This window comes from Sorghum bicolor, chromosome 9 (assembly GCF_000003195.3).
Source record: "Sorghum bicolor cultivar BTx623 chromosome 9, Sorghum_bicolor_NCBIv3, whole genome shotgun sequence".
NCBI classification, from domain to species: Eukaryota; Viridiplantae; Streptophyta; class Magnoliopsida; order Poales; family Poaceae; genus Sorghum; species Sorghum bicolor.
This window is the reverse complement of record NC_012878.2, coordinates 55,040,799-55,057,194: the sequence shown is the minus strand read 5'-3', so window position 1 is coordinate 55,057,194 and position 16,396 is coordinate 55,040,799. Positions and strand designations below refer to the sequence as shown.

The 16,396-nt window shown below is 53.5% G+C and overlaps 1 protein-coding gene across 1 annotated transcript; it reads right to left on the bottom strand.

The window, feature by feature from the left end:
* LOC8082986 (VQ motif-containing protein 4) lies at positions 1,777–3,118 on the bottom strand. The gene has a single exon (XM_002440044.2). It carries the CDS (start codon positions 2,985–2,987, stop codon positions 2,226–2,228), a length of 762 nt encoding a protein of 253 aa, XP_002440089.1. The 5' UTR covers positions 2,988–3,118; the 3' UTR covers positions 1,777–2,225.

Genomic DNA, 16,396 nt, shown 5'->3' with positions numbered 1-16,396 from the left:
CGATTCCTTCCTTATCTTCGGTCCTGACGTTGCCCTATTGGCCTGCGCGTGTGCAGCCTTAGCTGACCATTGCAAGAACGTTCAGAGCTCCCATCTATCAATCCATCGGTTAACCAACCAAAACGCTCCATGGATTGGATTCACTTGTGCTCAACTTGACCCAGATTATGGCCGATCGCCGCTGTCGCTGTCATCGGAGAACGAAGAAGCCAGACGAGCTGCGAGCCATTTCCTACATTCGCTCTCGGACTAGCTCAGAGGAGCTAGCGACAGGACAAACACAAACTAGCGTATTTACTGGCTCTCGCGTCCATCTACTTTTTCCGCGCGAAGTTCGTTCCTGACAAGGAAAGGTTGTAGTAGAACAATTGAACAGGAAGGTGATGGCTTACAAAAAAAGTCGGATGGATGGATGCAAGTGTGTGTAACTTTCTTCAGTCCTACGAAATCAAACGTGGTTTTTGATTGAGGTGATGGCAAGACATCGCACCTAGCTTAGCCTTTAAACTCAGCTTACTGGCAGCTTCCTGAATGACCGGCTCACGAAAGGAACACTCCTACAAAGACGTTTCTAATTAACAGTCCGATCCATCGATCAGCCGTGTCATCAGCGTGGCCGTGTTCGAGTCCCTCAGGTCAGGCGTCCTTCTTGGTCTGAATGCATCATGTAAAGGTGCTGCCTGCTAGTCCTTCCATTCACTAGACGTCTCAGACTATACTGTTCAGTACAGCACAGCAACGAAATTACAAGCTACACAGTCTCATCAGTGTGCACGCAGGTCAACAGGGGTAGTTGTAGCATCTCCCAGAGACTACTGCAGAAGCTTCCACCGCTTGCGGTTTACCGCATTGACTAAACCGGCCGGGACGCGAAAACGGCCAAGTTTCCCGTCACTTCGCTGTGAAAACGACGCCGGCCCAACGGAACGACCGGAGCCGGAAGTTCAGAAACCGATCGAGAGACGTACGTGGCGCGCGACGGTGAGACGACGACGAAGCACGCTGCACGCCGGCGGCGGCCGGTCTACCACTACCAGCTGCCGCCGGCCGGTCCACGTCTAGAGGTCGCGAACCGTGCTGCATGCGAGTTTGGGTTGGGCCCTACCCCTACAGCGCAGGGACGGGGGGGCTCCGCTCGCGGTCACGGCCTTCACGGGTCGTTGGAAGGAGACGGGACGGCGAGCGGAAACGAGGCGTGACTCTGACTGGGAGCGAGAGCGAGCGTGGTGGACGGACTGCATGGACGTATCCCTGCCACTCTCCGTGGCGTCCATTCTACTCCGGACAGCTGGTCTGAACGGTCCACCGTCTGGGTCCCACGGCTCTCCGTGTTGGTCTGTCCCTTGGAGGAATGGTCTCCATCTCTTTTTCTGTTTTTCCCCCTCTTTGCGCCCTCCCATGGGCTCCATCATTCTTTCGTTGGCATTATTGTGCAGCTACAATATACTCCTCCTGGTGTATCAGAAATCCAGAGCTCTGCGTCTCAAAAAATTAAAAGGAAATTGAGAGCTACTAGTGTGAGACCACGGGTGCTGCAGTAAAGCGTTCCAGATGGTTGGAGTGGCGGGCATCGGTCGCGAGCGGCCGGCGCACCACAACTCCCAAGGCGAGATGGTCAACTGGACCGGCCAACCACTGTTGCCTGATTGATGCTGCTAGGTGGAAATGCCATTGTTGCCCGCCGCAGATTAATGCTTTGTTGACTGACTAATTCTTATCAGCCTTTGTCTCTTTAAAAAAAATGGAAATTGTTCTACTACTGAAACATAAACAAAATTCTATAGATCATCTCCCTTTGTGTGTTATTTCAGCTTCGTTTCGAGCTGATCAGTGACTCTAAGAATTACAGTTGCTCGACGGGAACTACGTCCCTGTCAGACTGCTAGATCAGGAAGACGTCTAAAAACTGCAAGAATTCGACGAGATCATGCATGCGTCGTTTCGCCCTTGACAAAAAGGAAGCTTTTTTGGTGTTGTTTCTGGTGGAGTAACTGATGGAAATGGAGAGCGTCAATGGCAGATTATGCAGAAAGTAGAAACAGCAGAGGTCACCAGGAGAAGAAGCTCAAGAGTGTGATCTTTGTTTCCGTTTCTTGGCGATCGCTCAAGAGTCCAATACCATGAGCAAAAATTACATCACGCAGCGCACCAAGGAGTTAAAATTAAACAACAAGTATTCTCACGCGGTACTAGGAATTCTCCGGCGGCGCGGGGTGCCCGCCCGATCACTGCAACGGCGACGGCGCGGCGGCGGGTGAGGGCGCCACCCTGGGGGACGTGACGGGGAACAGCGGCAGTAGCCGCGGCGGCTCGGCGGCGGCCCTCGGCGATGGGTGCAGGAAGAAGCCCTTCCGCGCGATGGCGGCGCGCTCGGCGGCCTCGTCCTCCTCGCCCGCCGACGGCGGCGACCGGTTGAAGGGGTCGGACAGCAGCGGCGTGACGGGGCTCCCTAGCGCCAGGGACGGGAAGTCGAGCACGCTGGGCGACAGCACCTCCGGCGCCGCCTTCCTCGGCGACGCGCCCGCGGCCGCGGCCGCTGCCATCGCCAGCGGCGCGATCATCTTGAGGTTGTTCTTGCCGATCCGGCGCTCGTAGAGCTTGAAGGCCGGCTTCTTGGGACCGCTAGCGAGGCCGCTGCCACCGCCGTGGTGGTGGTGGTGGTGGTGGTGGTGATGGCCGTGGCTGCTCTTGGCGGGCTTCTGCTGGGCCGCCGCCGGCGTCGGCGGCGTGTCGGAGCCGGTGAGCCTCTGGACGACTTGCTTGAAGTTGGCGGTGTCGGCCTGCACGAAGGTGGTGGGGAACGGCGTGGTGTCGATGATGCGCGGCACGGGCTTGGGCGACGGCGGCACGGGCGCCTGGGACTGCTGGCGCGGCGACGGGGAGGCGCAGGCGGCGGACGAGGGCGAGGAGGAGGAGGTGGAGGAGGACGGGGAGTTGGGGACCCCCCGCGCCATGGGGAGGAGTTGCTTCGCCGCAGCAACTTCCATTCGCGGTGGGTCTCGTCTCTCTCGTGCGCGCGCGCGCTCGCGGGCGGGCGCTGGGGGGGCGTTGGTTTCACGGAGAGGGTCAGTGGGGAGACGAGAGGTGAGTGGGGAATAAGAAGAGGAAGGGGAGGTTAGAGGTGATGTATAGGTGGCGTGGGCCTGGGTGTGGGATGCTTTCTTTTCTTCCTCTCTCTCTTTCTCTCTCTAGAATAGCCTGCCTGATTGCCTGATGCAGTCAGTCCTCTCTCCTCTTCTCTCTCATCACAGATTTTGTTGCTTTTTAAAAATTTCTTGCTGGTTTTCTGTTTCAGTTTTTGTCTCATGAGTCATGACTCACTGCCTTTTTTTCGTGCACTATTCTACTCCTATTTCTATGTGCGGTTTCCTCTGTTTTTTGGTATATCTTTATACCATGAACCCACTCTGAAAAAAGCTACTTCTTATTTTGACCAAATCTAAAAAGATACTAACATTTAATACTGAGTAGATAGGCTAATTATACAGTAGATTTTTTTATATAATAAATCTATTTATATAGAGACATAATAAATATTAAATATGTTAACATTTGAAATACCATAATTGGCCAAACCAAAAGTGACCGTGCCAAGTCAAATTTTACGCCTGGGATTTCACGTACGTAAGTCTAATCGTCTTGTAACATTCGAACGTGTCAAATCTTGCTCCATGTGGAACAACTGGACCTTGTTTAGCTGCAAATGCAAAATTTACATTGTTACATTTTTGTTTGTAGGCTTAAAATATTTATCTCGCAAATAATATGTAAACTATATAATTAGTTATTTTTTATTTATAAATATTTAAGATGGAACCGAAAATTTTGAAAAAAATACAAAATTTTTGGAAAAACAAGGCCCTGGTAGTAAAAAACCGGGAAGGAGAGAGATGCGTACAGTGAATTCGTTCTGTCACGAGCATGGCTTGGGAATCGGAACAGTGGTGTCCAAAGCCTTGTTTTCCCAACAAACCTTGCAAAATTTTTTAGATTCTTCATCACATCAAAATCTTTAGACACATACATGAAGTACTAAATATAGATGAAAATAAAAACTAATTGCACAGTTTGATCGGAATTGACGAGACGAATCTTTTAAGTCTAGTTAATTTATGATTAAAAAAATATTTGTCAAATATAAACGAAAGTGTTATAATATCGATTTCTCAAAATTTTTTAAACTACACAAGGCCCAAAGGAAAGAAAAAAGATCCTTGTGCCGAGAAAAAGGAAAAGCGAAGAAAATGCGGCAGTCATTGACTTGGCCTTGTTTAGTTCGCAAAATTTTTTGTTTTTGGATACTGTAGCATTTCGTTTTTATTTGATAAACATTGTCTAATCATAGAGTAACTAGATTTAAAAGATTCATCTCACAAATTACAGGTAAACTGTGCAGTTAGTTTTTATTTTCGTCTATATTTAATGCTCCATGCATACGACCAAGATTCGATGTGACGGGAAATCTTAAAAATTTTTGCAAACTAAACATTAGATAACCTAGCCTTGACCCGGTGCAGCGGCTGTCCCATCCCTGCCGGTGGGCCGCAGATTCTCTATGCTCTGTTCTGTCGCGTCCGCGTCGGCGTCCGGCGACGTCGCCCACGGCGGGCCTCGTCGTACTTGCTACGATCGCTGGCTTCGGCCGTAACTGTGGGTGTTGCCACACTTTAACTTAGGCAAGGTTGACTAAATTGATAAGTGTTTTGTAACGATCCAGAAATTTTCCTAAAAATACAAAAAAAATACCACCTGAAATTTTTTTCTAAAAATAACCCTTGTTTGATGAATTCATACTAGGAAAAACACCCTGTAGATGCACAAGTAGGGCCTATTTAAAATTTGAGCATATGCATATTTAATTCAACGTATGATTTGGCTTTTATTGATTTTATGTGATGAGTAATAAAATCAATAACCTTTATTTAACTAGTGTTTTCTCTTCAAAAGCCGACCCTTGGCTAGTGCTCAAGTTGGAAACTAAGTTAGGCAATTAGGGAATCAAGGGGTTGGAGAATAGACTTAGCAGAAATTAGAAAACGGATGAAGCTAGGGCTGGAAAAATGAAAAGCAAATCTGGCCCGAGAGCAGCTCGCAGCCCAGCTCGCTGCCCCACCCGCGGCCCGACAGCGGCCCAGCACCAGCGCGCGGCCCGCACGCAGCACCCCGCCCGCGCTCGCGTCACCAGCAGCCCAGGCGCCGTCGCGGCCCAGCAGGGCACTCTGCCGCGGCCCAGCGCCAGCCCAGCACCGCGCCAGCAAGCACCGCGCGCGCGGCCCAGCACGCGCTCCACACCGCGCACGGACGCCCGCAAGCCGAGCAGCCGGCCGCGCCCAGAAACCACCCCGCGCAGATGACAGGTGGCCCCCGCCTGTCATCTCCTACCTTTTTCCCCCTCTCCTCTGTTTTTCTTCCCCAGCGCCCCTGCACACGGTGACGACACTGCGCTCGCCTTTTGACCGGACGCGTTCGAAGTGGGAGGCACCCGGACGCTTGCAACCACCCCCGCGCCCCCGAACCCTAGCCTAGGGGACGCCGAAGCCCTACACGTGTCCAGATGTCGTCCCCGCCGTCCGCCGCGAACCATGATCGAGGTCGGCTATAAAATCCGATTCCTCGAGCCCTAGCGCGCCTCGCATCCACTCCGCCGCCGCGCTGCGGTCTAGACACCGCTCGCCAAGCGCCACACCAGAGGGAGGAGCAAGGAGGAAGAGCGTCCGCGCCGTCGAGCCGCCCAAGCCGCCGGAGCAGAGGAGATCGCCGCGCCGACTTCTTCCTCTTCCCCGCGACGGAATTCCGGCTCGGCACTGCGAACACCGGCACGGCCTCTCGATCGACACTGCACCGCCCCGCCACCGCACCACCATCCGGCCTGCACCGCCACCACGGTGAGTTCGTCCTCTCTGGAATGATGCCCGACGCCATGAAGCGCACCACGGCGACCACCAAGGCACCCGGACCGGGGAGTTAGCCAAGGTGAAGCCTTTTCCCCCTTCACTCGCACACGAACGCACCCACACCGATGCAAGCAAGGGCGGCCCCGCTAAGCCGCGAGGGCGCGAGAACACCGGCGTCACGGCCCGAACACCCACCGAAGCCGCCACGGCGAACAAGCCGAAGAAGGACCAAGGCACAACCTTTGCGCGTCCCTCGCACCCGCCTTCACGCCTGCCTCGCGCAAACACCGCCCGTGCGCTCGACTCGACGCGCTGCGCACGTCCAGACCGGCACGTCCGCGCCGCGATCGCCGTGAACGCGGACACCCCACTACACTCACCCCGTTCTGGCCTAGGAGCAGCGCTAGAGAGCCCCGAATGCCGCAGGGGGATTCGCACCGACCTAGGGCACACCATGCGCATGCTAAAGCCAAGAGGAGAGCACGGAGGGCACCTGGTCACGAGACGCAGCCGCGTGCCTGCCATGGCGGGTCTCTGTCACGGCACGGCGCGTTCAAAGACACAGAAGAACGCATGGAGAGGGAGAAGAACGTCCTTGACTCGCGCAGTGGAAGGATGAGTGGGTGCGCTGCTGGGTTTGGGAAGGGGAGGCGTCGGCCGGGCGAGGTGGTCGCCGGAGCGTCGCCAGACCGCCGCGCTGCCCCTGGATGCCGTGGAGAAGGAGGGGGAGAGCCCCCGACTGCTCTCGGTGCGTCTTGGACCGAAAGGGGGAAAGATTCGGGCCGTCCACGCACCGCGAGCCTGGCCCAGCACCGCTCCCGCACCCCTGCTACCTGGTCGCTGGGCCGGCCCAGCACAAGGCCAAGGCCCAGCAGTGTTAGCCCAGCAAGCAGGCCGCCGCGCCAGGCTGTTCTGGGCCGAGCCACCAAGCCGCCGCGGCTTTCCACCCCCCCTCGCCGCCGCGCGGGCTGGTTTGAGGCCCAAACCGCGGATCTGTCTCCCTGCCCCTTTTTCTTTTCTTTTTCCAAGTTTATAGCTTGCATAAATCTTTTAAAACCCCAAATGGATTCCGAAAAATACAAACCAAGTATCTAAATTCTTATAAAAAGAAGCTCTACGTCTTAGGCTTATTTATGAGTGCATTTGGTTCTTTCGATTCTTCTATTGGATTTTTGTGATATCTATAGGAGTCGCTTATTGCGACCATATGTCTCGTTTGACAGACCCGGAGGAGCCGACGACTGAGGAGTACGACCCCGACTACACTGAGGAGCTCGAGGACGACTTGCCAGGTGCCACGTCCCACCCAACCTCGTAGAATCCTATTAGTCATGCCATGAATGTAGAAGCTAGCGCTTTACTTTTATGCAATAATCTGAGATAGGATGCATGGTAGAAAATGCTTGTGAGCCGTTACCTTGTCGTAACCTACTACCCTTGCTTACCCGCAGTTAGGTTAGAAGTTCGCATTTTACTACTGGTACTCTACTCTGCATTATATCTGTGATGTGATGCTTGGTGGACAGTTGTTGGGTTGGTTAAGGCATGGAATGCCGATATCGGATTTTGGGGAGATCTTGGCGTGTGTTTTGGGTGTGTGGTGAGGGTTGAGTCGACCGAGCAGGAATGTACGACGAGTCTTGGGGACGAGTCTTGCCGGGAAATGCTACCTGGGCGTTTCCCAAGAGAGATGCCTGTGGCGGGCACACGTGACAGGGAGAGGTCCCGGAGTGGAGTGTCTTCGTGGGACGAAGCGCCGGGATGGGAGGTGCTGTTTAGCACGGGGTGACTGGGTGTTCCGATGAGCGGGGCATCAGCCGACCCCACGTGAAGTTGTCCTGTTCGGTCCTCCTAAGGACTCATGAGTTCTGGGAACCGGTTCGTAGGAATCCTTACACCCTCACTCGCCTTCATGGGAGGGGGACGGATGTACGACCAGCTAGGGCGGTGCCACTACTACTAGGTTGTTAGCGGACAGTGTAGGGAGGTACGGGCATGAGACCCACACCCTCCTAAGACAGCGTAGTGACCTTGGGGGCCCGGTACTACGTCTCACAGTCTCAGCATGCCGGTGGTACTCCGGCATGGCCCCAGTTCTGAGTGGTAGGGTGGCATCGTGTTTAGTTGGAAGGCAGCCCGGTATCAGCCTAGACGATGTACAACGTCGATGATGGTGATCTTGTGGGTGGTGTAAACCTCTGCAGAGTTTCTGGTTGATCGATCGATATATATGCCGTTCGCGGCTATGGACCTTTCCTATGTTTCCGCTTCACTTGACTAGAGAGAGGAGTCCTTTCTACCTTCCCCTGGGTTTGTGTTGGATCCGGCGTTGGCCGCTGAGGCAAGGCACGAGCGGGAGTCGTCCTTGCCGCCTAGTGAGTGAGAGTGTGGTGAGATGTGTGTGCTGGGATGGGAGAATGTGTGTGAAAGGTGTTGGAATAAAAGTTGACTTATTATTATAAAACTTGACGTATTCGCATAGGAAACTACAGCCATATATTAGGTCTTTTGATTCAAACCCTTGCATTCCACCTACCACAAAGCTTCGCAAAAAGCATAGGGTGGGAGCCAGTGGCCAGTACAAATCGTACTGATACTTTGGCAGCAGGTTCCGAGCCTGAGTACGACTACGCGGGCGACGATTGGGAGGAGTAGGTGTCTCATCCTGCGCTCAAGTTTGGAGGATCCGGAGTTCGCGCCTTCGCTATCTACCCGATGCTGTTCCGTATGTTGTGTGTGTGAGTGTGATTCCGCCAAGTGGCGATGTAATAATGAGTAAACCCCTCTTATACTCTCTTTTGTTCGTGTATGACTTGTATAACAGCTGAAATTCGGGTATTTCGAATTGACTCCTTCGCGCGTTAATTCGTTTTACAATTCGAATCTGGGGATTTCCCTTCGTGAAAATCTAGATCGTTTCATGTTTGGTTGACAACTAAGCTTAAGCATGATTTTTTTAGACTCTACAGGTCATAGAGTTAAAAAGTGTGGCAAGATTCCTTTAGATATGACAAAATGTGGTAACCAATTTACTAGCTACACTTTTTATGGCTTACCACACTTACCTAAAGTTAGTTATGGTAGACTAATGCCCTAACAACCAAACATCCCTCCGTCGCCTGTGCCGCGAGGCGCGTGAGCCGTGACTGCGCAGCAGTGCACTCGCAGAGTCGCAGCTCTCGGCGGCAGTCGGCACTGCACAGGCTGCCTCGTTGTCAAGGCTATTCGCCGTACCAGCCTAGCACTCCCACTATAGGGATATTTTTTAAAAAAACAACAGTAAAAATACTATAAGGGCCTAGTTCCAAAAAAAATACATTTTTTTTTAGATTTCTAGTCTCATCAAATTTTATGACACAAATACATAAAACATTAAGTATAAATAAATAAAAACTAATTACACAGTTTGTTTATAATTTACTAGACGAATTTTTAAGCCTAATTCATCCTAATTGAACAATATTTATCAAATATAAATAAAAACACTATAGAACTAGCCGTCAAAATATCAAAAATGTCGTTAGCACTAGCAGCATGCCCTGGTACTGGAAGGTGCATGAACGAAGGTTGGGAATTCAGAAAGTGGAAGCAGTGAGAAAGAGAAAGCCGGCGGGGCGCGGTGGTGGTGCGCTCGTGCTTTTCCGCCGGCGTCGTCACGAGACTTTTGCTGAAGGCGGGCGGAGAAGCCTGTGCTGTGCCTGCCGGTCGCTGCCGTCTGCCGAGTCAATGCCTTTCGCATTTGTAAATAATAAATTACTGTAATAATGAAACGGAGGACAGAAAGGTATCGCTGTTAGTTGGTACTACTAGTAGAAACTTGAACCGCACCTCCTGTTTTACGTGTGGTTGCGACCAAGCTTTGTTGTCCTAACCTCTTGGGGGGTTTGGACTCTGCTGAAGGTGTTGAACTGATTACCCCCATGGAACTGGCGGTTTTCTGCTGGCTGTGGCTGTCACATTTTGAAGGCAGGGGTAAGGTAAGGCCGGATGAATCGACAAGCGGCCCCCGGTAGATCGGACAAAGCTCTGTAACGGTTTCACACGGGCATTCATTACCACCTCTGAATAATGCCGAATTTACCCTAGCTGAATCCGTTTCATCATCAAAAAAAAAAAGGGAAAAATAAGAATGTATTCAAGTGGAACGATCAGGTGAATTCACGGTAAATTTTACTGCGCCGTAGTAGCAATCACAGGGTAGATCGAGGACGACTGTGGTCTGCGGACACACTCTCTGTCTGCTCACTCTCGTCACTGGAGATTGGAGAATGCGATGTTGGTAACGGTCGTATTGATGGCCTTCCCAGGACATCCCTTCCCCGAATTATGTCCGTCTTAATTCTAGTATTAGTGCGCTAGTGAGGACAGCCCGTACCGGTATTCCGTAACAGCGGCGTAAATGCAAGTACTCCTACTAGTGTAATAGAGAGCTAGCACTGCAAACGTTCGTGCTGTGACAGTGCGCTGTTCATGCTGAGAGTATACTACAACGGATATATGCTAACCAGTCAGTGTCAGTCAGTCCTGATCTCCTCCTGAACGAAAAAAAAAGCAGTGCTCGCTTTGCTGCAAATACAATACTGAACAAATCTCGACGCGTTCACGACCAGCACACACGCGCGCGCACACACACACACACACAAAAAAGATCCGTGACCTTTGAAAGAACTGAACGGCGTTGCTTCGAATCCCCGGCGCACGATGGAAAGACGGACGCAGAAAGCGAGCATCCTGTTCCACGCTCCAGCAGCGGCGACTGGCAAAAATGGGCGCCTGCTCCTCAGCCGGATCTTCTGGCCGGCGGCCTGTTCGGCGCACCTGACCGGCTGACCACCACCGGCGCCCGAACTGCCCGTGCACCGGCCGATCCGCGGGACGGGAAAAGGCGCACGCACGCCAATTGCGTGCGGCCCCAAAAGAAGGAAAGAAAGCGGGGGAACGAAAATGATGCTGCTGGCCACGACGACCGTCCCCGGCCGGATATATATGTAAAACAAAAAACAAAACGTTCCGTGGCGTGTCCGGTTGAGAGGCACGAGCGGCGTGTGTGGCTGGCTGCGGCTGCGGTGGTCGTGTCGACTCCAACCGCCGTCCGTCCGGGCCCGTCATCGGGTTTGGGTCAATGTTTGTTTGCTTACGCCACTCGGGCATTTTGTAAAATTTTTCAGATTTCTCGTCACATCGAATCTTTAAACGCATGTATGAAGTATTAAATATAGACGAAAAATAAAAACTAATTGCACAGTTTGGTCGAAATTGACGAGACGAATCTTTTGACTCTAGTTAGTTTATAATTGGACAATATTTATCAAATACAAACGAAAACATCACTATTCATATTTTGCAAAAAAAATTAGAAGTAAACAAGGCCTCGATACTATCGGACCGGACCGGACGGGTCAACCTTTTATACTCGCCTTTTGTGTTTGTAGCCTGCGCATGAACGAACGAACTTCCATGGAACACACGCACGGCGATCGACCTGTGAATCACGCGGTGAGTGGGTAGCGTGGTTGTTCTGGTCTCACCGGGCACCGGGTCTTGCACGCTCCGATCCAACCGGTGGTGGTGGTACGTTGGTGACGGACGGGCTGGCACATACGGGAGGTGGGAATCCGCGGCCGGCAGCGGCAGCGGCAGCGGCAGCCGAGGCGTCCTCCGGACGCCGTGCGTCTTCGTGCGGCCACATCACGGGGCACCAGAGGGTGTGGGGGAGATCGCCGAATCCGGGGCGGGGCCCCGTGCGTTCCATCCATCCGTTTCCTTCCAGCGTGCGGTGCGGTGCGGTGCGGTCGCCACCGGGAGGAGGAGGACGACGACGACGGAGGGCCTCGCTTTCGCGGGGCTAATCATTTGCCGCGGCCGGCGAAACGAGTCCAGTCCAGTCCCCGGGTCAAACGAGCCAACCAACGCAAAGCGGCTGGCTGCCGACTCGCACCGCGTTCCTGTCGTTTGATGCGTGCGGTGGTGCCGGCGCGGGTCCGGCGTCCTCCCCTCCCCTCCACCGTGCCGTGCGCGATGTGGTCTGTGGCTGTGGACGGACGGAGCCTTCGAATGGAGCCGACCGACCGTGCAGTGCAGGCCGCTGGAACCACTCGCTCCGGCCGGTCTCTGCTGCTCGTACGTGGTCACGGTGCGCGCGGTCCGGGAGAGTCGCTTCAACCAGCCTCGTATCGTTCACTAATCGCTTCAACTATAGTACACCGCTACTGCTATTTTTTTTTCTTGTTAATTACTTGCACCCAACTAACCCTCTTTTATAAGGTCAAAAGCATTACGTGCTCTTTGAAGTTTCAACACATATATACGGAGCGGACCGGATTTTGTTGCTGCTTTCTTGCGTGGCGGGGCCCCGGCCGGCCAGCTCCATTTGTCTAGGCAGTTCTACTTTAATTTCTAGAAGAAAAGTTGAGGTGAACTGGAGGCGAGAATAATCAGCGTTACCCTAGTAGCCTTTGTGGGTATTGGGGCCATTGCCTAATACAGTAAGCCTCTCTTTTTGACCAGCGTAAAGGCAATCGTGCAACCAAATCTAAGCTGTTTCCACATCTAACCTTCACCATAATATGGTGCTCCGGGCTCTCTCAGATGGACCATTCCTGCTGTCCAACCTTACCTCAAATCCCCGCTCCTCGCTCAGACTGTCAGACCAGACAGCAGCTGTGCACTGTCTATCGGTTCGATAGATAGCCTACCAGACCAGCAGGCCAGCTTTTGTTACCTCTCCTAGCTCGAGCTGCTCCTCACTCACTCATCTGATGACCCGCTGGTAGCTAGCTCCTCCTCCTGGCACGTTGCATTGCCACACTTTCTCGAGTCTACTTCTCATGCAGACCGACAAGTGTCAATTGTGTCACGCTCGCAGGACGCGGCCATGGAATCTGTTGACTCGTTTGGCTTCTACGTCCCTCATGTCATGCTCGGGCTGGAGCTGGACCATGCAGCCAGCAGCCTCGGAGGAGGTGGAGGACCAGACGATGTGCGATTCGAGCTTTCGGCGATGGCTACCGCGGGCCCGCGGAGAAATTCAGCGCCGGGCTCGTCTCCTAGCTGCGACCTCTGATCGCTCGCCCAACAACAACTGCTACGTGCTAGCTGCTCATGGACCGTGACCGTGACTTCACTGCCTCTCGACTCTCGTAGACTCGTCGACCCATCGCGTGAAAGAATCCGATGCGCTAGTACTATACGTAACAAGAGATCATCATGTTCGCTTATCTAAAAGATCATAATTGGAAATACTATTCGCTAATTTGTTACGAGAGAAAAACACTTATATTATATATATAAGACAGATTCAGCAGAGCAAACAGACCGGCAGTTAAAAGCGATGTGCTACATGAGATCACAACACCCACACGGGATGCTCGTTGCTTGCCTGCCCCACCGATCGTTTTTCATCCGTGCAGCAGCCAGAGTAACGTACAGCCGGCCGGCACACGGCTCGCGTCCTTGAAGAAACCTCGGGACATTGATGACGGCGTGCTGGTACGCGTGAGGGCTGCCCTGCCCGACCGGCGTTAAAGATGTACGTAGCCGCGATTCCAGTGTCGAGGAAGACGGACTCGTTGAGACGCGGTGTTCTTTCCGTTCGAAAAATGACCGCTAGCTGCACCTGTGAATTGTGATTAGTAATCCCAGATTCCCAGCCCATGGTTTACCGTCATGGTCATGGGATGCTGCCATGCTGGGATCGTGCAATTTCGGATAGGACTCACCACTATCTGTTGAAAAAAAAAGACACATCGTTAGGACATGGGACCAGAGAAAGGCATCACGTTATACACTGGCTGAATAATGGGTGGATTTTGGCCGAAACAAAGCATTCGACGAGCAGACGACTCGATTACAGCAGCAGCATGGATTCCAAATGCCGCTTAGCTATTAGATTCTTCAGAACTTGCGATCCTATGAAGTCCTGTAGCCAGAGCTGCCTGCAGACTTCAGAACTTGCAATCCTACAAAGTGTTGGCGTGAACTGGATTGCAAACATAGGATTGAACTGCCAGAGGGCAGCTTGGCCAAGAGAGGCCGCTTGGATTGTATTGAATTGCAAAACCAGAACCACACAATACAAGGGTGAGGGGGCTGCTGCATATATAGCCTAGAGGGCAGACAGCACCCCAACATAACCTGACAGCTTCTAACAGACTAGAGATGCTGTCCACCAGCAACTTGGTTGCCAAGGCACCATATTCAACTTGGCTGCCAAGGAACCTATTAGGTAATTAAAACAATTACAGCAAAGTAAATTACAGCAAAGTAAAGATAACTAGGCTAACACTAGGCTAACCCTGTCAATTCTCCCCCTTAGCCTTGTGTGCCTTGGGGATGATCTGCCTCAAGCCAATTCTTCTCCTCATCTTCTGGAATTTTGCCTTGCCCAGAGACTTGGTCAGAATGTCAGCGAGCTGATCAGTAGTAGACACATGCTCAGCTTTGATGGTTCCATCTTCCAGGCAGCTTCTAAGGAAATGATACTTGATCCTGATATGCTTGCTCTTCTTATGGAAGACTGGATTCTTGGCCAGAGCAAGTGCTGATTTGTTGTCCATCTTCAGTTCCACCACCTCGACACCTCTGCCAAGGAGCTCAGCCAGCAGCCGTGACAGCCACAGTGCTTGAGTAGCAGCAGTGGAAGCAGCAATGTATTCAGCTTCACAGCTTGAGAGAGCCACCACCTTCTGCTTGATGGAATGTCAGCTGACCAGGCAGCGGCCGAGGAAGAAGAGTGATCCACTCGTACTTTTGCTCGTATCAACGTCGCCGGCAAGATCACTGTCGGTGTAGCCGATGAAGCGAGTGCCGCCTGGAGCCTTGGTGTAGTGGAGGCCGAAATCAAGTGTACCAGCGAGATAGCGCAGGATTCGCTTGACTGCCCCTTGATGCTCAACTGTCGGCCGCTCCATGAACCGACTCACATAGCCGACGGCGTAGGCCAGATCAGGGCGAGTGTGCACCAGGTAGCGCAGGCTTCCAATGAGGCACCGGTAGTGAGTGGGGTCGACCTAAGCAGTTGTGCTGTTCTTGCTCAGTCGAAGGCGCTCCTCCATCGGAGTGTTGGCAGGATTGCAGCCATCCATGCCTCCCAACTCAAGAATCCTCTTGGCATAGTGAGTTTGCCTTAGAGTGATCCCGGTGGCATCCTGGTGCACCTCGACGCCAAGGTAGAAGCTGAGTGCGCCGAGGTCGCTCATGTCGAAGGTCTTCTTCATCTGAGCCTTGAACGCCTCTACTTCACCTTCTTCGGCGCTAGTGATGATCAGATCGTCGACGTAGACGCCGACAAGCAGGACAGTGCGCCCACTGCCCCGCCTGTACATCGCCGCTTCGTGGGCGCTCTGCTGGAAGCCCATGGCCTTCAAGGTGCCGTCCAGCTTTGCGTTCCACGCGCGCGGAGCTTGCCGCAGGCCGTAGAGAGCCTTGTGCAGCCTGTAGACCTTTCCTTGTTCTCCGGCGACGGTGTAGCCTGGCGGCTGCTTCACATACACCTCCTCCTTGAGGTCGCCATTGAGGAAGGCGGACTTGACGTCCATGTGGTGGACACGCCACCCTTCTTGAGCCGCCAGCGCGAGGAGGACCCGAACAGACTCCATGCGTGCCACTGGAGCAAACGCATCGTCGAAGTCGATCCCTTCTTGCTGGACGAAGCCGCGCGCCACGAGCCTGGCCTTGTGCTTGATCACCGCGCCCAGCTCGTTCTTCTTGAGCTTGAACACCCACTTCAGAGAAATGGGGCGATGACCCGCAGGGAGATTGACCAGCTCCCAGGTGGAGTTCTGTTCCACCGACGCAAGCTCCTGCTCCATTGCCGCTCGCCAGGCAGGGTCTTCCTTGGCCTCGGCGTAGCTGGCCGGTTCTCCGGCGTGCGTCAGGTGGAGCTCGGCGAAGAGGCGCGGGGGAGGCTCTGGTGTAGGCGAGTCGCCCAAGATGTTGCCCACCGTGCGATATCGCAGTGGCTCATCATCGTCGTGGAAGGCGTCGAGGCAGTCTTCATCTTCTTCAAGCGGAGTGACGAACTCGACGCGGCCACCGTCCTCAGCTGGACCTGATGAAGCCGCTGGTGTCGAAGACGAAGCAGAGCCCGACGATGGTGGCGCAGGGGAAGCAGGGCGTGGTGGCGCCGTTGGTGATGGCGACGATGTCCGAGCAGAGGGCCCAATTGGAGTTGGCTCTCTCTGCTCGAACTCCCCCGGAGCTTGACTTGCCGACGAGGAATCTTCAGGAGCCCCTCCTTGATCCCCCGGCGTCCAGAGCTCGACGGTGAACTCGCTCCCTGCCGCTGCTGAGCATCCTGCGCCCGGAGTGGACCAATCCCAGCCGCGACCTTCATCAAAGACCACGTCACGGCTTACCTTGACCCGCTGCGTGGCCGGATCAAGGATCCGGTAAGCTTTTGCCCCTTCTGCGTAGCCGATGAAGACGCCCGGCTTCCCGCGGTCGTCGAGCTTGCGCAACTGACCCAAGTCCTTGACGTAGGCGACGCAGCCGAAGACCTTGAG